Raw genomic sequence first — 26,254 nt, forward strand, 5'->3', positions numbered from 1 at the left:
TTGAAGTGCTCCAGAACTGGATGTAGATCTTATTTGGAACCGATTTTTCTTTAACTATATTTGACTTCCACAAAGTCGAAGTATTTTCTTGTATCTTGCAAATTTTATTTTGGAAAAGTTTTTTAATTTACTGTTTTCTTTGTGTTTCAAAGACCAAAGTTCAGAGTTCCAAAATTAAAGTTCTATAACTACTTACTCTTTTTGTATCTTCAAAGGGTTATATTTTTTGGGTAAAGAAACGAAAGATAAGAAGAGAAATAGAAACTTTAAGAATTAAATTTATTGATTTATTTGTATAATATTGTTAAGACGGAAAATTAATTTATTATCTTGTTTTTTTATTTATTATCAAAAAGCAAAATATTATGTTTTCCCTTCTACTTTCTATCTACGACTCTTATCACATTCGATGTCGATTAATTTCAATGGAGATAAAATCGATTTATTGAAATGACGCATAAAAAGAGCGGAAGGAAATTAATCGACCGTTCCGTATCTTTCATTTTTATCGATTAATTTTGACATAATGCTTCGTTTCCGCCATTCATGGGAAGTGATGTCTCTGTCTGACACGCACTTTGACAAATTTACTTTTCCGCAGTAGTAGCTTATCCCCCTCGCGATCGCGATATCGGAGCTGCTCACCGATAGCGAGCCACGCGGCTTGACCTCTTGCACCTCCGTTCGAGAGATATATCTGGCTGGAATAATCGATCGGGAACAGGGTCACGTGCCAGCGATAGGGCGATCCGGTTCGTAGTCTTTTCCGCAAGGGAGATACGCTATATCCTCCGGAAAGCGCGATATGCTTTGCCGAATAACTTCGATACGAGACGACGATACCTCGGGTATATATCGAGGGACATGGCGATTCGACCCTCGACAATTCGCACGTCTGTTCAGAACGACAACGATGTAATTTATTATAATCGAGCGATCGAAGAGTACGGCGTTTGCTTCCAATCGTATCGAGTGGTTGTAAACTCGAGGAGAATATTGTAATAAGTAGTCTGTAGGTAGATTTAGAGAATCTGGCGTCTAAGGAAATACAGTTGAAATATATAACTTTGCTTTCTCCTCTCTCTTGATGGAAATGTATTACAACTAAAGAACAATCGAAGTTTCTTTGTGGTTATTAATTTAAAGAGATTTTATTATTTTGCAGATTTATTGAAAATAGTTTTTGCAGTATTAGCGTCATACAAGCGTTTAATTTTTATAACCATTGCCGATTGTCGATTAGCACTCTCGATTGAGATTTGATTTCTTATGTAACATGTTAGGTAACCGTACGGCTAATTCTTTAATAAACACGAGGGCGAATGTCTTTCCAATCAAAAAATCGAATCGTTCAGGATGAGTGCACGACGCACGCCGATCCAGTCGCGCCATTTAGCAGGCGAATTAACAGACGCAGGCGGCATGGTCGGCATGATATATCTATATCTATCTCATCTGTCGCGAGCGAGCCATGATTGATGTGCACAATTTCCGTTTTCAGTTGAACGACGGCGGCGTTTCAACATCAACGACAGGATCAAGGAGCTCGGCACTCTCCTGCCCAAGACCAATGACCCGTGAGTACGAATCTCTTTCTTTTGCTCCTCTCTCTTCTCCTTCTTCTTCTTCGTTTCCTCCTAGTCTCACGTCACACGCTCGCCCTTCTCCCGCTCCTCCTCTCACCCATTGCCACCCCGTTTTTCGTAATCTTCTTATTCTTTTGCCTTTGCCTTTTGCACATTCCCCACGGACCATTATTTCCTGTTCGTGACCCTTTACGACGAGTTAGTCCAGGTCAGGTGCTCGAGACGAGAGGCTTTCACCGGAAGTCCATTCTTCGCCCCTTCTACTCTTCTTTCCTTCGCGTTTCTTTCTCTCTCGCTGGCTTTCCACGGCTGCTCGTTCTTCTTTCCTTTACTTCAGCTTTGTTTCCCGTCCTGCCTGCCGTGCAAGGCGCCACGCTTTCTCGTTTAGGATGTCCTCCAACTCGGTGAATGACGGCAAATGCGAGGGAAGAGTGATGCTACGAACCGGAAATACAAGGAGACGAGATTAAAAAAGACCAGTTTGTTTATTCCTTGCGTTACCGCGTGTTCCGACAATCGCATGTCGTGTCAGACATACGCATTCTCGTGTCTTACATAAAGTACTTAATAAAATCTTTTATGGCATTCCATTCTTTTGCACTCGCGCGAAAACATTTTTTTTGATATTTAAATTTAGGAAACTGAAAAAATTAGAAATAGATCGATATCTCCAAATTTGCGGAAATTAAAGCATAAACAAACATTTCTGCAAAAATTCAAAATTTTATTAAAAAAGAACCCCTTGATTATTAGCAATTTTTATTAATTCTATTAAATTCTTCAGTCTTTTCTACCCCTATTTCATATACAATTCGTTAAGATTTGGTTGATCAGTTCTGGAGTTATAGAAATTTCGGTAAATTTGGCACAGTCATACACACATACACACATACACACATACCGACATTTTTTAAAATAGCGAATTTTCGACGTTTAAGAACATTCCGAACACATTGGCAAAAGTAACTAAAAAAAATTTTTTTTTACGAAAACAGCTTCTTCTATGAGGTAGCAAAATTATATATTTTTTTTGAATGCTATAAACATAGAAATTATTATAATATAATTATTTTTAAGTACCTATTTTATTCAATTTATACGAATATTAACGTTGAATAAAATAAATCATAATTCATGTATAGTTTTATAATGTTTAATGGTATATCACATAATTATATGACACTTCAATTTTTTTGCGATGTTAATTTCATCACGATGGGAGATAAGTTTTAACATACGGTTATTCGGTAATGTGTTTAATTATCTACCATTATATCGAGCTCTAGCATCATAAAGAGCCTTATCTAATATCGTTTGACGTTTATGTTTAGAGTCATTTATTCAGTTGTAAAATCTTCAACTTGCTAAATCCCATCGACACTTTGCTCTTTCTAGGTGATAATACCAGCCATAATGTACAATCAACAAATGGAGTTTAGTTAAGCTATTCTAAACTGTATTTAAGTGATAATATTCAATATCGAGTTAATGAGTTCTATACGCAAGAAATGTATTGTAAATTATTTCGAATGCGTATTTTAAGTGGAAATGTTTTTCTTGCTCATGCGCCAGTGATGAAGGGGACAATTATTTTCTTTGCCGTTATTTTTTGGGGATTCCACGTCGACGATCGGTTCATGTCTGACCTGTTCCGGACATGATCCCTGACACGAATCTTCCCGAGACTTCTTCGACACACGATGGACGTACTAACGAGCCACCCTTTTGCATAGAATAGCCGAACGAGTCCGTCGTTCATTTATCAATCCGACGATCGATCCATTTGTCTGTGTCAACATCCAACGAACTTATAAAAACTCCGTCTTTCGAGTTCGGTGTCCTCTTCTCTCGGGCGCGTTTCTTTGAATATCGATCCTTGAAAAACCATGATGGAAAAATTCGAACGAATTAGGTTCACGGTTAATTGCGTGTAATTCATTGATAATAAGAAACCTTTAGTTTTTTTTTTAAACTTAATTGTATTGATTGTAATTCTATGATGAAGTGTTATATCACGTGCGTTACCGTCTATAATTTCGGTTAATTGAAATTTAGAAGAAAATTAAAATTTACGGAAATGTTAGAATTATAATAATAAGGAAACTAGCTTTTACCAAGAGAAAATGCTTTGCTTAAAAATCCTCTACTTAAAATATAATTCTCGATTTTCGTCATCAACAATTTTCAATGTCCCGCAACTCTTCGCGCGAAGTTTGTTATTTGTACATTATTGATTTATCGCGTATCGTAATTTACATTCTACATCCGATGAAGGAGAAGCGTGCAGGGCGGTGTGCGTTCTTTATCTGCCTTCATATTCCCGTCATATTTTTCGACACGTCACTGATAGAGGCGATAACGAGAGCATGCTCGGGATTAACCTGTTCCACGTCTCGAATTTCTCTCTCGATATTTGGAGCTGACGAGATGAAAGTTGAATTAATGCGGCTTTACCTCGATCGTGTTTGTCAGCGATAATTTATACTCGTTTCAATGCCTCTCTGCAATTGCATTTAACGCGCATTTTAAATTTTCCGATTGACATTCTGGTCTCGCGCTCATATTCCGATCGCATTGTCCAGCACGCATCTGTACGTCGCGTGCGACATTAGTACGCTCATACGTCCTCGATTCGCGAACGCCTTTTATCTAATGACGTTCATTACATCGATAAGACAATGGCGTGCAGTTGCTGCAAACGTGCTGATAACGCTATGCGCTATGCAGCCTATCGCGAGTGATAAAGAAACGGCATTAGGTATTGCACAATTTTTTTCATGGAAGCGGGTTTACTCGAAAAAAATTTGATATGAATCAGACACAATGTAAAACAAATATCTTTAGAATAGAGGTTATTTAATGAAACATTTTTAATCCTTTTTTATTGCAAACAGCATAAGTAAAATGTTAGAAATCCGTCTCTTAATTATTAATTAGAAATTTTTATTATAATTCACAATGTTTATATAGTTACAAATTTTTATTTTACTTCACAAATATGACACAAATTAAATATTATTATTAATAACAAATTTTTTTTAGTAATTCTTTAAAAAATTTAATTTCATACTTTAGACATATTTTATGTGCGATAAAGATAGCTGCTTTTGTACAAACGTGCGAGAACCAACGTTTTATTTTTCTCAAAGTCGCGACTGACAAAATTTGCTCGCGCTAATCGCATCCAGTAAGGAAGGAAGAGTGTGTAATGACGCGTCAGTAATAACGCGCGTTAGAACTTCTCGTGAGTGTCTCGGCGTCTTCTCTGTAACGTCTTTCTCCTGTGGGGCTTTAGTTTCGGCTTTGGCCGGGGACGATATCAAGCAGAACGCGGGTAAACTCGGCGCGATAGCGCGCCTGTGATAACGAAGTAGAGCCCCGGTTCTAAAGACACCGGCAAACACGGCACAGATTTCTCTCCGTCCCTTCCCCCGTTGCGGTGTCTCCGTTCATCGCGTTCAAGTTTCGGAATCGTCCTCGTTTCCTACAAAACGCCCCGAATCCCCTCCTCCCTTCCGTTCCTCGTCCGTGTGCTCCTTACGTCGTTCCTCATTAACGCGAGCGATAGAGAAACCCGTCGATGCACTTGGTTGTTTATTGTTCGCCGTGCAAACTCGTTTCCGACGTGCGTGCAAGTACGAAAACCGCGCGCGACTCGCGAATGGAGGAGAGGTCTGAAACGCGCTGTAATGCCACTCCGTCTCCGGCGAAGCGCGGATCAATGTTTAACTATTCGGTCGCATGCTCCTGTTAACAATAATGAAATGGTAATTTAATCCGCGAGCGACAGAGTGTTGAAACAGTTCTTTAGTTAGCTAAATAATGGCTCGTATTTTTTTAACGCATGTTTAACGTTTATCCAATATGAAGATTGCGTATGATGTCAGCACAAAATGCAGATTAAATAGCTATATTATACCGAGGAATACCAGAGAAAGTATCTCGCGTTAAAATTTATCGGTTAAAAGATAATTATACGACGGATCCAATTATATATTCGGTGGGGAAAGTTGGCAAAATGCGCGCGTTAGTTTTGCTGAAACTGCACACATAAAGTGGATCGGGTTATATTAACTCCCATTAACTTGGAAACACGACAACAGAACTCCCGTTGAACCGCCCAAATCTGTACACCATGAACAATTCAGTAACCGCTGAAAAATAAGCGCGTTTTCTCTTATTGTTAGATAACGTGGAAAATTAATAAAACGCCGAATTCGGTGTGGTAGGCGTGTTCGCGGAAACGCAGTTTGCAAGTTCGGATTGAAGTACGCGAACCCGCAAATTCGCTCGTCGCAAAGTTGTTGCAGGATGGGGGAACACGATGACGCCTCACGTGGAAAAGTGATGCTTTATGCAATATACCGGCGGCTGTTTTGGTTTCGGAGTTTGCTCGGCAGGCGCAAAATCTCACGAGTCATGCAGCGACGCGCCCATTCGCGATCCGCGATCGCGCGTGAATTTAATTACAGTTTTGCCGAGGCAATGTAAATTATTAGTAACATCGCGAGAGCGTTTGCGCCGTTACAAGAACGCGGGCCATTTTACCGCGAAGCGTAAACTGGCAGATAATTATTAATTATTTATAATTCTGCGGCTTTGTAATTTACTATTACGCATATACTCTATATAGCTTTATTCTAAATTGTTTTACATGCGCTTTATGAGTATAAATTTCGAAACCAAATAATTTTGTCAAAAAAGAAAATCAAAATTTTCTTAAAAAGAATATCCATTTGACGTCATTTTATTTTCTTGTATATTATCATCGCCTGTCTTCATATTTCTGTTAAATTAATTGAAATATATATTTTTTGTAAAGATTAGACTTTTATGTGAATTAGTGCGCGAACCAAACTGCTGTCTCATTCCTTCTCTCGCAGGATTTTGAGATAGCACTCTTTGATCACACGAATTTAAAGGTGCGATATTCGCACGATATGCGTGTTCAATCCTCCCGGTTTTCTCGCGGGATAAGGCGGAGGATTATGGTTTCTCTCGGGGGGATATTCACCGAGGAGTCCACGAAGGATGGATGTGTCGCCCAGACATGACGAATGCCATCTTATAATAGGCTTTCCATTCGGCGTCGTTCTCCTCCTCGTGAACGGCGGCAACTCGCGATTTTTCGAGCGATAAATCGACGAAACGATTCCGCCGTAAATCAACAGCCGCGCGGCGCGACGCGACGCGAAGGAAAAAAAAGCGTGAATAACGACGAAAATCCGTGAGTGTTATTCCCGAGTTTCGTGAATATTTAAATCGCGAGAGCGAACTTACGACAAATCTCTAGTTATGAAAAATTTTCATATTGGTCCCAAGTCACGTTAAAAGTTTCGCCTTTGAATATTTGTCACTGCGAGAGATTGACGAAGCAAAAAGCTATCGATATCAATGTCAAAAAAGTGTGATTAATGACATATCTGTAAAAGATAGGACAATCTAATTTTTTCGAGGTGCTGTAGTTTAATTACAAATACTGATTTCTGTATTATCGTGTGGATTACATAGCTTACGGATAATATCCGCACCTTATCAGTTATATCTTATCTCTATATTTGAACGAGATATTGATCTTCCACGAACAGTATTGTTTTGCTTTCGAGAAAAAATGCTACTTGTTTATACAATCTAACACACTTTTTCCCGATTCCGATGTTTTTAGATACGATTCGCACCATATGTTCCGTAATAATAATTGAGTTTTAGAAATTAATGTATAAAATAAGCAAAAAGCACGTACGGACTGCTACAATTTCGAAGCCATTCTTGATGCTGTCCAGTAAAAATTACCACATTGTTTCTGAAGAAATGTGCACTTTCCCTGGCAATCCCAGAATTTTTGTTACTTTTACGTTTTCATTCGCGAGCCGCTTGCCAGGCATTCCTCACTCTGGCGTTGTGAGATTGTCCGCGCTGGATCATCGCGAATGTCTCTCGTGAGCGAGGAGACACCTCTAAGATGCTATCTCTTGCTCCTCGTTTCTGCATTCGCAGAATGCTCCTCATGAATTTTTTCGAGATCACCACCATGAGAAATCCTCCGGACTAACGACAAATCGTCGTATCTGCGAAGGCGCGAGACACGACGTGTGCCGGGAGAAGAAAGAAAGAAAAAGAAGGTCCAAAGAGCACCGGGAACGCGGCGCGTGTTATGGAGATTCTTCGGGATTTCGTTGCCTGAGTCCCGACGAGATATCGGCCCCCGTCTGATATTCCGCGCGAACTCCCCCGCGGAATTCCATCTCGAGGCGGGCCGCGGCGGGGTGACTCAGAGAGACGGTAATATCAGTAGTATTACGGTCGGTTGAGGAACTTTGGGAATCTCCGGCGAAACACCCTGTCTCGAACACGTTTCCGACGAAATAATCTGGGGTCTCATGCAGCTTGATGACCCCTTCCCGGCACTCTCCCTTTCAATAGGATCGTCATCACTTTTTTGTGTTTCTTTGAGAGGAGCCAAGGAGAGAAATTGAAAACGTGAGAGCGCAGCACTCACGAATCTCTCTTACCGCTGTTCTTTATGAAACCTATGCCGAGCGAGATGCCGAGGCATCACAATCACGTTGTCAATCCTTCGGGGCCGCTACTGACGATAGATGTGAGGAAGATTGCAAGAACATTAAGAAATATTTTATTGATTAAAGTACCTTGGGCAAAAATTACTCATTTAATAAATTATACAGATTGATCATCTTAATTATAAATACACGGCGTTTACAGTTTTGTATTAAGTTTATACATAAATATTACAGCAGTTAAAACATGAAATAACGTTGTTTTGTCCATTCTTTTGCAGATATTACGAGATCGTTAGGGATGTCAGGCCGAACAAGGGTACGATTCTCAAGTCCTCGGTGGAGTACATCAAACTATTGAAGAACGAACTCACAAGGATGAAACAGAACGAGCTCAGGCATAAACAATTGGAGCATCAGAATCGCAGGTTGCTACTGCGCGTGCAGGAGCTCGAGCTGCAGGCGAAGGCGCACGGTCTTCCGGTTTCCGACTTCAACTGGGTGTCCACTTCCGCTATGCTCAACACTTTCCCGAGGAGTAAACTCGAGCAACGAAAGGTAAGTGTAAAATCCTTTACCATCCGGTCCGTATCTTGTTACATCCGCTGCCTCGAATATATCGTCGCATCATTCATATCGCCATCGTGCAAGTTTTATGTCTAACTTCCGTATCCGTAATAATAATTCACGCTTGCGTGTGATTTTGATTGGCTTCCGTCTATCCTTGATCCTTTAACAATAAATCATTTAGCATTACATACCGTACATATTCAGCATTTTAAATAACACATTTCAAATTCATAAGTATTATAATTTTTTTCATATAATATTTTGAATCACTAGCGTTAATGTTTTTATTATTTTTATATATTATATAATGATTTTTGATAAGAGCAATTAACAAGCAAGTCATTCAATTGACGAGGAAATTTTCATTCTGAAAACGTAATGACGTACGAACAATATGATTAATTTCGGTCATTTTTATTAAAGTTTCGTAACGGCGAGTTATTTAATATTAATGCGACAGTCGCGCGGTTGGTTTTCGATGCTGTAGCGATTGACGGCGTCGACGTAACGATCGATCCGATCCTTGATCCAAATAAACCTTCCGCTCGTTCGTCAGACTAGTTTCATAATGCGCGCATCTGTACTGAGGGAATAAAAGAGACGGAGGCAAACGGAGGCAAATAACTGTTTGCTTACTCGCTCGTTCACTCGCCCGCGATCTTTCCTTCACGTACCTATTTATCGTTACTCGTACACGAGAGCGGTGGGCGTTTTTTGACAGTGGCAGTAACGGTTTTATTACGCAACCAGAGATCGATCCCGAAGCCGTTCGTGTTTGCATAATGAGAAATATTTTCTCATTTACGTACAATTGACGTATCGTTTCTCGCCGTGCCTCGAGCGACTTTCATTCGATGACGACCTCTCAAGCGCCGTTCGATCTCCCGATGACTAAGCGATTGCGGGACCGCGACGCACCATGGGTCTTGTAGACACGTACCTTTCGAAACTCTCATTTGCACTCGAACATGACAATTTGCAGTCTTTCACACGAGCATTATGCATATTTTCAATTTTAACACACATTATTTTACAGTTTTAGTTATAATAATCGCAATAATTCCAGCAAAGAGACGGACTTTTTGATAATATAATTATTTTTAATTTAATTAAATTATTTTATTTTAGCCATTATAATAATTGCGAATGTCATAATTTTTGTATGAAAAAGGACTGTATATTATTTTTCATTATTCGTTATTATTCAAAGTATTAATTTTTTAAATGTACATAAGCAACTGACTTCCCCATCTGGTAATTCTATATCGGCAGCGGATTATTGTTCCGAATACCTAATGAATTACAGCTTATCGTGGTCTGGTCGTGCAAATCGCTATCGTTCGTTTTACTCCTCCTTACGATTTCGCTCCCTAATTCCGAGGAGCGGATCTCCGAGAGATACCCGTCGCGGCGCTGGTGGTCGTCGTCGTCGCTCTTTAGGACGCCCGATGACGGAGATATCTCGTAAGATGAGCGGCAAAAGTTACTGTTGAATTAGTAGGCCAGATAAGGTCGCGCACGTACGTATACATGCGAGATTTGACGTGCGCGGCTTCGTGATGCGATTAAGAACTCTTCAAGTTCCGATAAAGACGGTGCCGCGCTTCGACGACGATGACGACAGATTTGGGCCTCTTAAAGAGGCCGTATTGCCAAGGATATAGACAGAGAAGCAGAGAGATTATTAACATTTTTATTACATCCGTACGTATCCAACAGTGACGTAACTGCTTGACGTCCGCTCATACCCGCAAAACTTTTAATGATAGAAGCGTTGAAGAGATGATTATTATATGCAGAAATTATGAAAAGTAGTTATCTTTATATGTTTCTGGTACGGTTAATTGTTATACATTTTTTGATAGATATCTCGAATAGTTTATAAGATATATAAAAAAGCCGAACGCGTGATTCTTTTAATTTCTGTCTTTATTTATTTCTGTTTATATAGACCGTTCTAATTTTGTCTAATATCGCATTTTGAGTTCTTTTGGCGAACTCGAAATAAAAATTCTGCTCGTCTTATATATGACGGCATGTGAAAAAGACGATTGTTGTGTGCATTGACGTTATAATTTATGTCCATTCGTCGCGTTTTTGGAAATATTCGGAGTCGCGCTGCTACGCGCGAGATAACGAAAGAGACGCGAGATGACGTATACCGAGAGAGGGATCAGTTGAATTATTGTTCCAGATAAAGTTCCGTCGGAACGTAAGTAGTCTGACAAGCAGCTTCCTCGCGGTTAGAGAAATTTAAACATTGATAACGTCCCGCTCCGCGATTCGTGTGACGAGTTCCTATACCGAGACGACGAGGGAACTGTCTCGCGTATTGCATGAAGAATTTTACTGCGACACTTAACCGCCGGTTTGCTTAACGTTAATTTCGTCCCTCGATTTATTTTACGCGAAATGTAAATGATGTCGTACAAATGCGCCCCAGATAACGATGAATTATTTTTAGAAAAATGGCAAGGGCGAAATATATATTTAAAAAAAAATAAAATTACATAGGATATAGTCTTTATAACGGAAGAGATTGTCTCCAAGAGTCAATGGTAATATCACTGATCGGTAAGACAATGAATTTATTCGTGAATTATCTATGTGTTTGATTTACTAAGTCTGCTTCTATCACTTCTATTCAAGCTATTACCTTATATTCAAGCTTTTTGCTCAATTTGTTTTTTTATGTTTTAACGAAACGTTACAGTTTGCAAAAAGTGCCTTTTATTTCGCGATGTCTGCTAGAAAAGGCGCTATGCGCGAAAGATTTGCGCAATGTTCGTTCCGAGATTGCATAATTGCAAACGTAATTGCACACGTTAAATCCGCACGCGCCTGAATGTCGTGCAAAATATTTACCTTTACCACCGGCATCGTGCGTACATCCGCGAAGCGGCGCAGTCCTTATCGCCCGTCTGCCTCTTATCGTACGTGCTACCTCACGCGAGACTTATACCTTTTATCTCGCATCTCGGCGCGTATATTTTCGCGAGAAGAACATGCTGCGTTACTCCGACGCGACGTCGGAACAAAGGATAATCGCCGAATGAGCTGTAACGTCAGAAACCGCGCGTTGCGCAACGGCCCGCCGCGCCGCGGCATTTTTCATGCAAATTTAACGCCCGCTCCGCGTTGTCCAAGTACGCGGCGGTTATGTAAAAAAGTGCATGCAATCGCCTTTCGCAAGATATTGTGTCAAATATAAAATCGTGGGCGCCAAACCATCAGAGAGATCTTTATTATTAATCGATAAAAAAACATGTACGGTTTTTTCTTCCTGCAAAATTGTGCCTCATATTAGTCTCTGACGAATTACAAATTTATAGAAATCTTTAGAAAACGTTTGTACTGTACTCGCGGCTTGTTCTGCAATTCCTTTTATTTGTGATGTACATATGGTGTAACACGAGCGAACCTCGTCGTACGTAATTCATATAAATTCGGCGTAGCGAAGACCGGCAAGTAATCCGACGAATTAGTTGCATCGGTAATATAACGGCAGGCAAATTGGATCACAGTCCTTTGCGCCTGAAATGCGATTGGAAATTAATTCCGGTTCTGGTAAGCCGACCCCGTCTGTGACTTCACAAAGTTACTAGAGTTAATTGCGCCTGGTAGAGAAACAGCTTCAATCAGCTTACTCCGATAATGTGTGCTGGGATAACGAAGACGTTTAAATCCTGATAATGCCAAATATTTAGTTTTTTTTTTTTTTTTAATCAAAAGGAAGTGATTTATTTCACTTTTTCGAATTCTTTTTATTATTTTACCTTGTTTTTGAAAAGTACATCTGTACTTAATTTTTTTTATCTATTAGACGTCTTACAATATTTTTAAAATTGATTGTTTAATTATATGAAAACTTTTACCATCTTTGAAGACCATCTAACAGCTTTTCAATTAACACTTTCTACATTCTTTATTGCACATTTTGCCACGAGTCTCATAGTATCCTATTATACGAGCAATGTAATTAGCAATAAACGTTCAATATTCCTTGTATACATGTAAATTCGGCTTCCACACCGTACATAATTAACCACCGATGAACATGATCATATATGAGCGCGCATATCCATTTCTGCTTTTAATTGCAACGATTTCGCCGGTATACGTCCATAGTCCTACTTTCATGGAAGATTGACAATCCAAACACATTCCTTATTTTTATAAAGGATTTCCAACGTATCCGTTCCTACTTTCATAGCAGAACTCGCATCCGGAAATACTCATCGAACTCTCACCTCTCCCGTCACGCCTCGCATCCCATCCGAGTCCAGGCCCGACTGAGTCCGAGTTCACGCTCGAGGACGGCTCGTTTTACAGGACGTCGGATGTTTTTCTGCCGTAGATACCGGATCTGGCGGTGTCGGAAGAGGCGACGAGTCTGAGCATGTCGCATTTCGAGGACCTCATGGAGGACGACACCGGCGGTCCGGTGCATGGCGGCGACCCGATGCTATCGTCGCCGCACCTGCCACCATTGAGCCCACCTGCGACGGGCTGTCACCACGGCTTAGCCGACGAGGACACCCTCGGCAGCCTGGCGGTGACCACATCGAATTCCTCGTCCGACATGGACATCGTCGCGTAGTAGAAAACCACCGTCGTCCATCAGCTTCGCGTGTGATCGGAGTCGACTCCCAAAACTTGGTCGCGTTAGATATTTCCCGGTAGTCGCTCGACCGAGGTGATCGATTTAAATTTGTGCGAGAGAGCGAGGAAGAGAAAGAGAGAAATGGTACGGGACATTGCCGTGATGTGCGAAGTGTGACTTAAAGCCAGCTGGCTGCTGCGACGTCGTAGATTTTCATCATGGAAGGACGGAAAGGGAATTCGCTCGGCACCAATTGGATTTTATTGAAGTCACCGAGCTTTGATGCGGATTTATCTAAAACTAGTCATCGACTTGCGGTCGGGAAAGGGGATCGGCAAAAGAAATGAAGAAAGATACTTACGGGCCGTACGTTGCTTGCCGTGGAGAGGATTAAAGGAGATCGTTTCGAATGTTGCGATCGATCCATTAGATTCAAACGATAACGTTTGAAGAGCAATCATTAATCTCGATATAATAGATTTTTGAGAAAGATGTATCGATGATCCTTTTGAATTCCGACGACTTGGTCCAATATAAATAAAGATAATTATACAGAACAAGAAGACTGGAAACCACGGTTAAAATGTTCCCATGGGGATATCACAATGGTCGGCACACTTTCGATCACGAATATATACTCATCGGACCTTACAGACCTGCCAATTATCACACCAGTGGTCCCCATAATCATAAAAAATATATCTAGCGATTATTGTTGCAACATTACTTCCCTTGGTCACTTAATGCATCATTAATGGCCGGTTTGGTTATATCTCTTCATTAACCATGAGCAACGAGAGCGCTTTCGAAGACCATTTCAACCTGGGAAACCATCGAGAAGGCCATAGAGAAAATTGGCGTGACAAGAACGTGTCAAGTTCACGTTTCGCGTCCTTGGAGATTGAGTACGAGGATCGGACGGACGTTTCTCGGGTCGACGATGAGAACTCAAGAGGCGATCGGGCGTTTTCGGTCGGTCGGGCCGGCCGGCTTCGAGGTCTCTCGAAGTGGCGGTGAAAGTCGTCAGTGCTGGACGATGGAGGAGGAGTTCAGGGTCGTTCCAATTGCGAAGAACGGAGGGCTCGCTGTCACGATTCTACGAACGGCTGGCCGTTACACGGATGGAATGCGTGACATCTTGGCGTGCGTTGTATATTATGCGTCAGTGCCACGAAAGATGCGCTCATGTCGCGCTTTGAGACGAGCCTAAACGTTTGCGCGAGTTGCTGTCGTCCATCAGCGATGCACGTTGCGTTGCTGGACGACGACTTCGGGACTGACGAAGGACGAGAACGTCTTCTCGTAAAAGTGCTAGCTATGTATAGTTCACTATGATATTACTTAATCGTAAAAAGAATTATTTTCATTGCGAGCGTGTTCACGAGACGTGCCGAGAAGATGGTCCTATATAGAATATTTTTAATAAAAGATTTTCCAAGATTTTCTCTCGATATCTTCGACAGATAGAATCGCTGAAATATATCGCACGTTGTAACGTTGCTTCGGTTTATAGAATTACGAAATATACATCAAATATGCTAAGGAGACAGCTCGAGAATGAATTTCGGGAGTATATAAAGTTCCATTACGCGCAAAAGATATTCCAATTGCGAAACGAAAAAGCGGAATATTGACTGCAGTGTTTTAAGGTTCGAATTAATGTCTGATTTATTAAACGTAGCAATAATCCAAGTGCCTTCATAAGAATAGTTGAGAAATATATTTTTGGAAATATACCCTTTGATTTCAGTATTAGAACGCATATATGCATATCAAAGTGATATCAAGATTTCTTATTCACATGAATAGCAACATAAGATTTATATCATACGCATTAATGATTAGAATTATCTTCACAGTAAACTTTAAAATCCCATAAAAATTTATACCTTTAAAATTATCGTCGAAAATTATGAAATTTTTATTTATAAAATCACACCTTGTCTTGCCATTATTACTTCGTAGATAACATTTTCCAATAGTCAAAGATACCATAATAGATAAATTATAGATTCAAATAGCATTGAAATCATGCTAGAGTGATAAACTATCGAAACAGTGATAAAATCTCTTCGTTTCATCCTAAAATAAATGTCATCCGTACATCATGAAAGTCGTGTAATTAAGCCGACGATCTGAGCGTTCGCAAACGTGAAAGTGAGAGAAAGAGAGAATCGCTCACGCGATCTGCCATTTAATCGTTTGTCGTTCACGATAAATGAGGATGTCGATGTCGATATTGGGACGAAGTCAATTCCGGCAGAAACTCACAACGGAGCGAGTACTGTGTCCAAATTCGTTATAAAGTTTACTGATAATTACTGTCCCCGCTAGTGTGCAGTGCACATCGAGTCGTATCTTGCATGCTACTTGCTGTGGCTCGAGCACACGGCGGCTTTTGTGCGGGCCTTGATTTTACCACTTGCCTCGTCTCGCTTTGCGTTCGTCGGCTGTAACCCACATCACTCGATCCACGTCGCCTCGAGCCAAGATCGATGATTACTCGATCCTGGACTATCGTCGATAAATCGTCGGCGGCTTGTTACGAAAGGCAGTAATTAGGGTATCACCTATTTTCCAGGAGAGCGAGAGAAAATTTGAATAGCCATAAAGCAGAACGTTGAAAAAGACAAGAGACATGCATATTTAAATCGAGCTATTGAATATCAGACACGAACTTAGCGAGTGATAATCAAATTAATTTTCACGACAGATTAGCAAACAGGAATTTTACGCGTGGCATATTTTTCTAATATGTTTAAACCTAAAATTAAACGAAATATTATTTCAGTAAAAATACCAAAGAGAAGGAAGACTACGAGAATATTCTCTCGTAATCGTGGAAGTAAGACTCTTTTTTCAGTTTTCTGCGAATGACTGTACGTTGTAGATAATTTTTCAATTATATAGAAATATAATATATAAATATTTTATATTTTCCAGAGCAGTAAAATAATAGTTCACGTGTAGAATGTTTAAACTATCACTATATCTAACATGTTAAACCGTAAGCAATAGCAGTTAACAGTTACATATCACTTAATAAATATTAATCATAATCAATAATTTTCTGCGCTACGAATATTGATCATATTTCATATTAGTTCACGCAGTACGTAGCTCTGAAGAACTTTTTTTCTTGATTAAGTACGCATTTTTTCGTCAGTCATCTCATTTATCTATAATACTTAGATTACGTGGAAAGTGATAGATTAGACATTCCGGACGTGGACTATGCACTGAAGACCAACACGCTGCCTTCAAGTGTGTTCTTATCGCGTTAATCCTTACTCGGACAAAGAACTCTCGACAAGACGAACAAGAAAAAAATTATATTCTCGGCGACTCGTAAATTATAAGAAACGCTCGTAATTATATTTAAAACTTTTTAATAAAAGAACGGCGTCTTTAAGTAAATGGTGCCAGTTCAATCAAGACTTCGCTTGATAGGAGATAATTTTACTATAACAATCGAAAGTACGTTTTGCAACTATATGCGATCGTAACCGCCCGCGATTCTCCAGATTAAGTTTAGGTCGATACCCTTTGATATAAATGACATTTAGAATGTATATTGACATGTCACGAAACCAGAACAATCAATGTCGTTCCAAGACTTTGGGATAAAAGAGAGACCCAAGTTCTCATATCTGTATATGGACCTTCCCATCGAGCTTCCGAGCCGCAGAGAGTTAAATAAACGCGACTTTGGTCGTTCTGGCTTTGAGACGCTCGTGTTGCGCGTAAGATATCTATAGAAACGTATTTTTGTACCCAATATACGGTATCCACTCGCGCAGGTCGCAAGTTTTTGGTGTACTGGTAAAATCTGTAAGTCATCTCGAGGATGTTTTTTCGTCGTGATCGCGTCAGCGTGCTCCGCTAGCCTTCTACAAGATCTACGCAAACAATATTGCATAGCACGCCGGAGAGTCGCAGTGTCGCGTACGCGGTGTCCGTTTCTCGTCGTGCCTGCAAGCGTGACGGAACAAACGAGCAAAACGTTGCGACTGCTGCAGCAACTGCAGTTGCTGCTAGCGGAGACTGCAATGCCCCGAGGCTGATATGTCCATTAACAAATCATTCCGTTCGCGGCGTATGAATTTATCACACACTGTTGTCCCACACACACACACACACACACGGCCGGTGTGACAAATAATTTTATATTAGCGTTGTCGACGTGCGCTCTTGTTGATTAATTGATGGTTAATTCCAGTTGCGAGTGAGCTCGGCGAACATCAAAGGTGCAATGTAACGCACGAAGGGAAGTGGAATTTCAAAATATACAGAGCAAGGAATAAATTAGGCCTTTTGAACTCGCGCGTCCTCGGGCTGTAGAGTTTCAAAAATTACACGGAGCACTTCGGATATTTTCAATTTTTTACATTGTCTAGGCGCGAACTTTTCCGATAACTTTGAAATTGATTTTTCTTTAGTCGAGAGAACTTGATTAAACATTAAATAAATAAATTTTCTTTACTTATTCTCGGAATTTACTTTTTCTAAAGAAAACTCTTTATTTTTCATCACTCATCACGATTAGAAATGCCATGTTAGCCTGATTTTCGTTCGAGATCAATAAATTGGTCCAAGAATGCACAAATGCGCAGAACATCCGATTCTTCTGTGGCACTCCTATATTTGATCCTTTAAAATAGAACGTATAAGATTGGTGCGAGAGAAGTTTCGAGTGATTATCAAAGTTCGCCGAATGTTCTTTTGCGAAACCGGGCCAACTCGCAATTCCGTGCACGAGACGCGCGACGCGGAATACGTAACGATTCGACGCGCGACGGTGCATTCGCCGCGCCGGTCGGCGAAATAGCGGAGGCGCCAACCCTCGCTGCCGGTGCTGTGTAACCACCGGGGAAAAATAAATAATCCTGGGTGCGCGCCGAAGGTAAATACAGATTCGGCGGCTCGCGGAAAAACTTTCTTACGGAGGACGTGTCCCCATAAAGAGAGTTTGTCAGGACTTTTGGCGAGCGCGTGATTGCTCGTATTCGGTCCCGAGATTCGTGCGAAATATTCGTCGCTTTGTGCAAACATATAATGGAACTGTCGATATACCGTCAGATTTGTTTTTAACCCCCAATATCAGTTAACGACAAATTAGAAAGACGCGAAATGCATGGGCCATGTCCGTTTTGATAAAACGTTCGACGATTGAGTTCGATAATTGATAAATGATTTCGCTGAGGCGTAAAATAGAGTTAATGTTGATATTATTTTTTCATTAATGTCAAAACGGCGCGAGAATCGCGATTTTTTTTCAACTCAAAGTGCCAAGGGCACTACTGCCGTCGCACAACGAAAGTTAAGTATGCAATAATGATTAGCAGGCGTAACTGGTTTGCCAACGAGCTTCGAAATAGGTCATGCCCCGGAGGTACGCCATTTAGAGAGTGCCGCCTACCTTTAAACCCAGAACGAAACTAATTTCTGCCGGAACGAAATTTCACGGCAATGCGCAGTAGCGCGTTGCGGAAGACGTATTGGAAATTTACTCGAACGTAGCTATTCATATATGTTTCCGGTTATAACATTCCCCAGGTGCATATTGATACCACTGCACGGAAATAAATTCTAAAATTCAGAAGATTTTAATATTGCATACATTCTACTCCGACAAGAAATTTTCTTCTTTTTTTCCTATGGCTTTTTTGTTAAATTCTTTATTAATATTTCAGAGTTAAATTTGTTTATTCTTTAAATTTTCAACATTTTCCCATACAGTTTGTAACTCGCGATTTTTTTATTAATTATATAAATAATAAACTAGTAATATATTTATACAATGCTTTTCCAAAGTATTCCTCACTTAGAATTTTGGATAATTTAAGAATTTTTTAAGTCGGTTTCTCAGATTAAATCATATCAATATTAATTTGACCTACAATTAGATGTATCGAGATCATGTTTACATGTTCACATGTTTCTATGAGCCTTTCTTTTATTCGGAAACTCAATCTCTTATATATGATTCGTGGCGTTTGCCGACTGAAATTTTGACAAGTTTGTCAATGTTGTCATCACAAATTCGCGATTCGGTATCGTTTGCATGCATAACGACGCAACGACGAGAGTAAAAGCGAGAAAGGGAAAGAGTACGAGCAGGTGCGTCGATCATAAATAAAAGACAAGTGCCGCGATGCGTGTGTGTGTGTGTGTGTACATGTATATGTGTGTGCACGCGTGTATGAGTTACATGCCGAAGAGAACAAGATTGAAAATTCCAGGAATGGAATATACGATCGCACGAGATGACGCGAGCTCTCTCGTTTCTGCAGCCTCTCGCGACGTCGGCATTGTACCACTTTTTAAAGCATGATTATTGAATTTTGCGACTGAGCGTTGCGCGCAGCGCGCGTTCGCGCAAAAGATGAGAAACCAGGCAGATCCAGCAACTGGAGTGCGCCATTTCTTCTCGTCACTCGCATTATTTGACACGATCTTTTTCTCTTTTCTTACTCTCGATTTCTGAAAATCGGGGTTTTTAGCAACTGTAACATTTCTTCGTAGAAAGCTTGATATTGGTATTTACTTTGGCTCTCGCTCAGCATTTGAACATGGGTTTCCCCGGCCGAGTTTCACCCGTCTTGTTAATAAAACATCGGTGCAGATCAGGCCGAGGACGAGCGTACGCGCTCGCAATGAGCCGCGCGTGTCGCGTATTTTAACACGCATTCGCGCTGTACATAACATCTCGATAAGCCGGTTCCACTGGCTTTTCCCCGTCCGTCGCCGTGTGTGCCGCGCACGTTTGTCGTTCATTCGTTATTCGTTCGTTTGTTCGGGCACGCCGCGCTCGCTCGCTGACGGCTGACGGTGTCATAAGCGTGTCACGCGAACGACGAATCTAAATGCCACCGTGTCGCATCGACAACGTAAAAGGTGTACGTGCCGTAACGCATACACAGTTCGAATACGCGCTTGTATCGGAGAAGATAATCGTTATCGTTTCGAAGAACTCTGATTAACTTGGATTGAGGTTGCAATTATCATCTCAACGCTCGTCATTACTCTGCTACTCGCGGAAATATAGATTGCGGGAATTATCGAAGGACCGCGTGTATTTCTCGTTGAATTTTCTCCGGGCGCGGTACCCTCTCGATGCAAAACTGCACGCACGCCTCGCAAGCACGGATAAATCTCCAGACGTCGAGCCGTCGCGAGCGAGAGCATGATATCCCGAATCCCGGCCAATCTCGTATCCCGAAAGTGCGGGCGCGCGTGTAAGTCAATGCTCCCGGAATGCGAAAAGGCGTTTTCCGCCGTGCGAAATCGCTTTGACACGCGAGGGGAAAGATCCTCGATCTCTCGATTTTCTGCAGGCCTCTATGATAACGTGCGGAAGTGCGGTAAGATATACTATACCCAACAAACATAAGCGAATAATATACAATATATGTTGGGAGGTGAAGCGTGTGAGGAATAGTTAGTTGTGCAACAAGTGCTGTAAGATGAAAATTCAAGGGTGCGGAGTTGACGCACGAGCCGAAGGCGAGTGCGGTCATCGGGAATTTTCATCATTACGCACGGCTTGCACACCCTATTTTATGTTGCAAGTGCGTGGAAAGTGGTCTATCACGCACGCGTAGCGTGCGCAATGGGACACTTTCCATGCACGTGTTACATAATATATATTTTCAGAGGTATTTTATTACGAGAAAAAGTTCTTCGCTACAACATCGCCAGGTCTTGCATCTTATCCCGATCCTTTATCTTTCTATTTAAGATCTTGATCCGATAGAGCTATCCTTGGTTTCTTGACAAATGTACATATATGTGTGAAAGATATAGCGATACACATATGAGAAAAGTGCGAAAGGAGAGAGAGAGAGTGCGCACGATAAGGAGAGAATGATGTTATTACTTTTCATAGTTTAATTGTTGACAATGCGAAATAGATGCGAATAATGTTAATTATATAGATAATAATAGTAATAATGAAAATTATCGTTATTGTTGCGTCGTTAATGTTACTGTTGTGACGATATTTTATCATTTGTCATTGTTGCACCGACGTGTTGCCGACGACGATGTCTCGTCTCGATGCCCCGATGTGACTATTCATTGTTATCAGTTACTATTGTGCGATTATTAGGACGTACAATTACGATCGTGTAATTACGATCGTTAAATGCGTGATGCGACGAGCCAGGCGAATTTTGGAATTGTATTACATTTGATGGCGGCTCGTCGTAATAGCGAAGCGAATGAATTACGTTACGTTATGCATATGTTTTACTTGCTCGTTGTTACTCGCGATATTGCGGCTGCAATTCGCGTAAAAGCGAATATAACGCAATGCCTGACAAAACGAAGATAAAAGATGACGTTATTGAATCGTGAAGTCTCTTTATTCTTCGTCAACCTGATCGCCTTTTTCCTGTTTCCGTCTCCTTTTCTCGCATCACGTTGAATTAGATACGCGCATTATATGAAACAACAAAATGGAGAATGATTTATTGTTCTACGTATGATATAGATTGGAATATTTTATGTTCTTCGTAAAGAAGTATTTCCACGATTGGTTAGACTGATGATCGTAAATAGTCATTATGTATAATTGATTCAGTAAACTGTGACACGTTTTGAACAAATATTATATTTCATTTTCAGGTAAGAAAAGTTTGGTTCTATAAGCGTCTGCGATTTCGATATTGAAGATTAGTCTACGAACGTGTCATTATAAAAAACATTTCACAAAGCCTCAACATTTAATCAACTTCATCATCGAGGTGAGTGGACGATCTACGTTCATCTCAGTTTCACAATTTTTCCGCGGCTTATCTGCATAGGGCTAAATAATCCGCCGAAAGAAGAAATTACACGTTTTGCGGCGATGTAAAATTCATTTTTTTGGTGAAGTTAATCACGAGTCCGTAACCCTTTCGTTTCAAAGATGAAACTTAAGACGAGGCGAAGCAAAGAAGAAGCTAGGCGGGAATTAGAAAAATGATAGGGAAGTCGAGAAGAGACAAAAATGAGGCGCAATGAGAGACGTCGAGATCTCTCTGTCTCTCTTCGATGTTCTACAGCCTCCTGGCTCGTGAAGCCCGCAGCTTTATCCCTTTCCGTCCGCTATAATCCCTTCTTTCAGCGATAACGAGCGATCACGAAGAGGAAATGCAATTTACCGTGACGACGGACGGAAATGGGGTTCTCGAGTGGTTTCGGTGTTGGCCAGGTCGGTCCAAAGGGCGAGGAGGAGGTCAAGGCTGATACAGGTTCGTCTATACGGCTAATCGCATGGCTCCGGGCTAGAAAGGAGATAATACTTGTCTATCGGTCTATCGCGCGGTTTTCCGAATTGACCGCGAGATTTCATAAAAAAATATAAGGCTTGTATATGTCATAACGAGTTATCGTCATTCTTCTCTCTGTTAGTGCTTTCTTCGCGATTCCGTGATTGAACTCGCCGGATTTACTCGTTTTCAGATAAAACTTTCAACTTCATTGAGTGTTTATGGAATTTTATTGCTCTGCGTTTGAGTAACGGTTTGCAATGTATTTGTGAGAAATAAATTAAAGCGCGATTGTTCGAACTTCGCCAAGGAATCGCCAAGAGAAATTACGCTTATTACGATATTACTTTATATTATTTTTCAATAATTATACGACATCAATTTTCCGTATTTGTATCGAAACTCTCTTTGTCTTTGTATTTGCTAAAACGCGAACGTCCAAAATCGTTTAACATCGCGTCTCTTTGGGACACTAAATCTCGTTTTGTCGAAGATTCAATCGGATTTAAGGATATACACGTGACTCGAAGTCCTTAATGTGATTTTGTCGTCGCAATGAGAACTCAATGGAAGGTCGCGCGAATTGAGATAATTAGTTCGATACGACATTCCCTGCAAGTTTAATAGCACATAGCACTCTTTTGCGAAGTGCGTGTCTTATGGCTCGCTGCAATTTTAATGACGGATCACCGGGTGCGCGGAGGTGATGCGTTAATTGGTTACGTTAATTGGTTGGCACGATTTTTCAGAGCGTCATTTCTTTAAAATATTTGACAGCTTATATTTTTTAGTTGATGCTTTTCTTTTTTTTATCGTAAAGAGAGAGTTTACGAAGCGGTCAATTGCCTTATAATTTCGTAAAAGAGAGAGAGAAGAATAATGCGAACGTTTTATTTAATCGACTAATAGCCGACTAACAAGCACGCGTCGGGCCGTTTTACAGGGCCGATAATTACGAGCGATTCGCATCTTTTGCGATGTCTATAGCTCCGTTTATTCACGACGCTGTCTTCGAACCTGTCTCGGACAATCCTCCTCCACCCTTTGCTGATACCCAACTTCGCTACCAATCCCTCTTCCTTCCCGCGCGGCACACCGGCATATAATGGATCGCTTCAATTTACTCGACGGCGCCCCCTCGGTGCCACGACCCCTGCGCGTCGCGCCGTGGAAAATCGAAAAATTCCGGGGGCTGCTCGCTCGAGGACGGAGATGTTGTACGCGGCTCCGTCGGGGAAACGACGAGATTTCATTATAATAGAGGCGAGCCTCCCGGCAAAGTGCGAAGTCTCGCAGCAGGTCTATCCTTCAGGGACGAAAGGAATTGGCGGGAATTATGTCGGCAAGTATCTACGGTTAAAAAGAGAAAATGGAAGTCGAGAGGCCGCGCGCGAGTTACGCAGTTACCGGGGTTTGTTCAACCCCGATGCGTGCCGAGGGGAATTGTATATAAATATGAAGATAAAATCGCCACGTCGGCGAGAGTTAAACTCGCATTCGTCGAAATAACGTTTTATTCCTTTCGCGATAATATTTTTATTACAAGATTACCGGCATTCTCATCGGAATTGAAAATACTTTATTATTTTCTTCCACTTTAATAATTTGAAGCGGAACCCGCGTCCTCTTGCAATTTTATATTACGTATTCAGTTTGAAAAAACACTCGCAAATAGATTCATATGTTTTCTTGCTAAATGCAAACTTATACGATTTCAGAACAGGATGAGTCGAATAAATATGAATATTATATCACATGCGGAAATAACTCGAGTTCCGTGAAAAACATTCGACCACACAGAGCATCGCGAATTGAATGTCGATCGGCTGAAAGTGATACGTATATGAAAAGACATGGATTAGTACGCGGGTGTTAATTATGCCGCGCTGTGCAAGTGTCCGCTGATTAATGTGCATTTATGTCCACATATAACGGGAAGAAATCGCGAATGGAGATAAACACGCGCTTTATTAATAGGTCTCGTTGAGAAAGAACGAAAGACAGATTAACGTGCGCAACGCGAGAAGAAAAACGCGAGAATGTTACATAGGTTTTTTTTCTAAGAGACGCGGCGATCGTAAATTCAACATCGCAAAGCATTGTTCCAAGAGCATAGAGTCTTTGTCGTGTACTCTTTTTACTTTTTGTTTAGCAATTACAATGGAGTGTGGTTATTGTTAGAGATAATAACTTGTAACTGCATGAATTTCCGCGTTACAATTATTTCTTTTTACGTGACGCATGCGCCTTTCCCTGGTTTTCGGCAAGATGAATCTCCTCGCATGTAACTTAACTTTTTATTGCGGAAAGTTATCGCGTCAGATGAGATTCATCGCTATCGAGAAACGACCAAGGTGATATTTTTGTTTCATCCGCTTTGCATTTTTACGCGCATCGATATAAATTCTCGTGCTCAAGTTTACGCATTTGCACAGCATACGGCGTACGTTATCGTCTCTTCTTTAACCTTAAGTGCGGCTTCGCAGCTTTGCATATATGCAAAGCGACTTTTCGGCGTTCCGTGTACTTTCCCTTATGAACTGTTCGAACTGAAAACGCGCGGCTTTACACATCTGTAAAGGACTTTCTTTGGATGATGTATTTCATCGGTTGTCGGTAGGACAAAAAGGGTAAAAAGAGTTCAAATTAGTAAAGAAAATTTTTTTAAATATTTTTTTAGGGTTCCTTAAACAGTCATTATTTATTTTAAAAATACTCAGAATGCTATGAAACATTGCATATTGAAGATTTAATCATTAATTTTTATGTTTACGATATATTGAGATAAACCGAAGATACAGGCAGTTTTCAAATTAAATAACAGTAATATCGCATAAAGAGTAACGAATATCTGACATCTCTAGCTACGTGGATCCTTTCTTGCAACACAGATATGATACTCTTTTGCGACTAATTCGCTCCGGCTGCGGAAAATGGAAGCTGCTTGTATTAATTCCTTTGAGTAGTCTCAACCGCTTATACGTAACAGTTTATATATGTCGTAATACACACAACTCTGAGAACTTTTAAACTTAATATGAGAAGCAATTAGGCCACGCAATACGCTAACACGCGCGCATGGCAAGAAATCATGTTCTTAACAGTTCAGGCATTTAAGCGTGTAGTGTTGCGATTTAATTTCCAACATATCAAAGAATTCAGACGGAGCGTGATTAACTTCTGTACGCGTCTCGCGTAATATTCCTTCAAGAGAGCGAAATAGCTCGAATTTTATTTCATTACTGAATGACGTAATATTTTTGCAAGTGTCTGCCAAGGAAACCATTGATATTAAACGTGTTTAGCGTATCTTAAGAATTCCAATAATAGAAATCATCGTGAAAAGAAAAAATTGGCAAACATTTTTTATTTGTACAGTGAAGTTTAGTGAAGCGATTGAACTCGATACTACAGTTTAATTTATATTAGACGTTGTGATTGAAATTTATTGTTAGTATCTCATCGTGCAACGTTATATCACGGAAATTCCAATTCTTTTCCGTAAAATTGAAAAAATTCCCATCGATGATCGACGAAGAATTTTCCGTGGGAATAAAACTCGAGGAAAATGTCAAATAACTGACGTTCCGCTTTAGAAATCTTCACTGGCACGGTGTGCGAAAGCGTTGTGTGCGGTAATAAGTCGACAGAGTCAGAGAGGTATTTGTTTAATTAATTCATTAATTAATTACACCGAGGACAACGCGAGCTAGCACTTGGCCA

The 26,254-nt window shown here is 40.7% G+C and overlaps 1 protein-coding gene across 3 annotated transcripts in view; it reads left to right on the forward strand.

The window, feature by feature from the left end:
- Mitf (transcription factor Mitf) overlaps window positions 1-21,630 on the forward strand; it is a 103,791-nt gene extending 82,161 nt beyond the window's left edge. For all 3 annotated transcript variants that reach the window (XM_077408903.1, XM_077408902.1, XM_077408901.1), the window contains 3 exons: window positions 1,502-1,577; window positions 8,386-8,662; window positions 13,032-21,630. In XM_077408903.1, coding sequence (XP_077265029.1) covers window positions 1,502-1,577; window positions 8,386-8,662; window positions 13,032-13,274 — 596 coding nt within the window. In that variant the 3' untranslated portion in view covers window positions 13,275-21,630. The remainder of the gene's footprint in view (window positions 1-1,501; window positions 1,578-8,385; window positions 8,663-13,031) is intronic.
- The last annotated feature ends 4,624 nt before the right edge of the window (window positions 21,631-26,254 follow it).

Source organism: Temnothorax americanus, unplaced genomic scaffold (genome assembly GCF_048541705.1).
Source record: "Temnothorax americanus isolate GAGA-0224 unplaced genomic scaffold, ASM4854170v1 Scaffold25, whole genome shotgun sequence".
NCBI classification, from domain to species: Eukaryota; Metazoa; Arthropoda; class Insecta; order Hymenoptera; family Formicidae; genus Temnothorax; species Temnothorax americanus.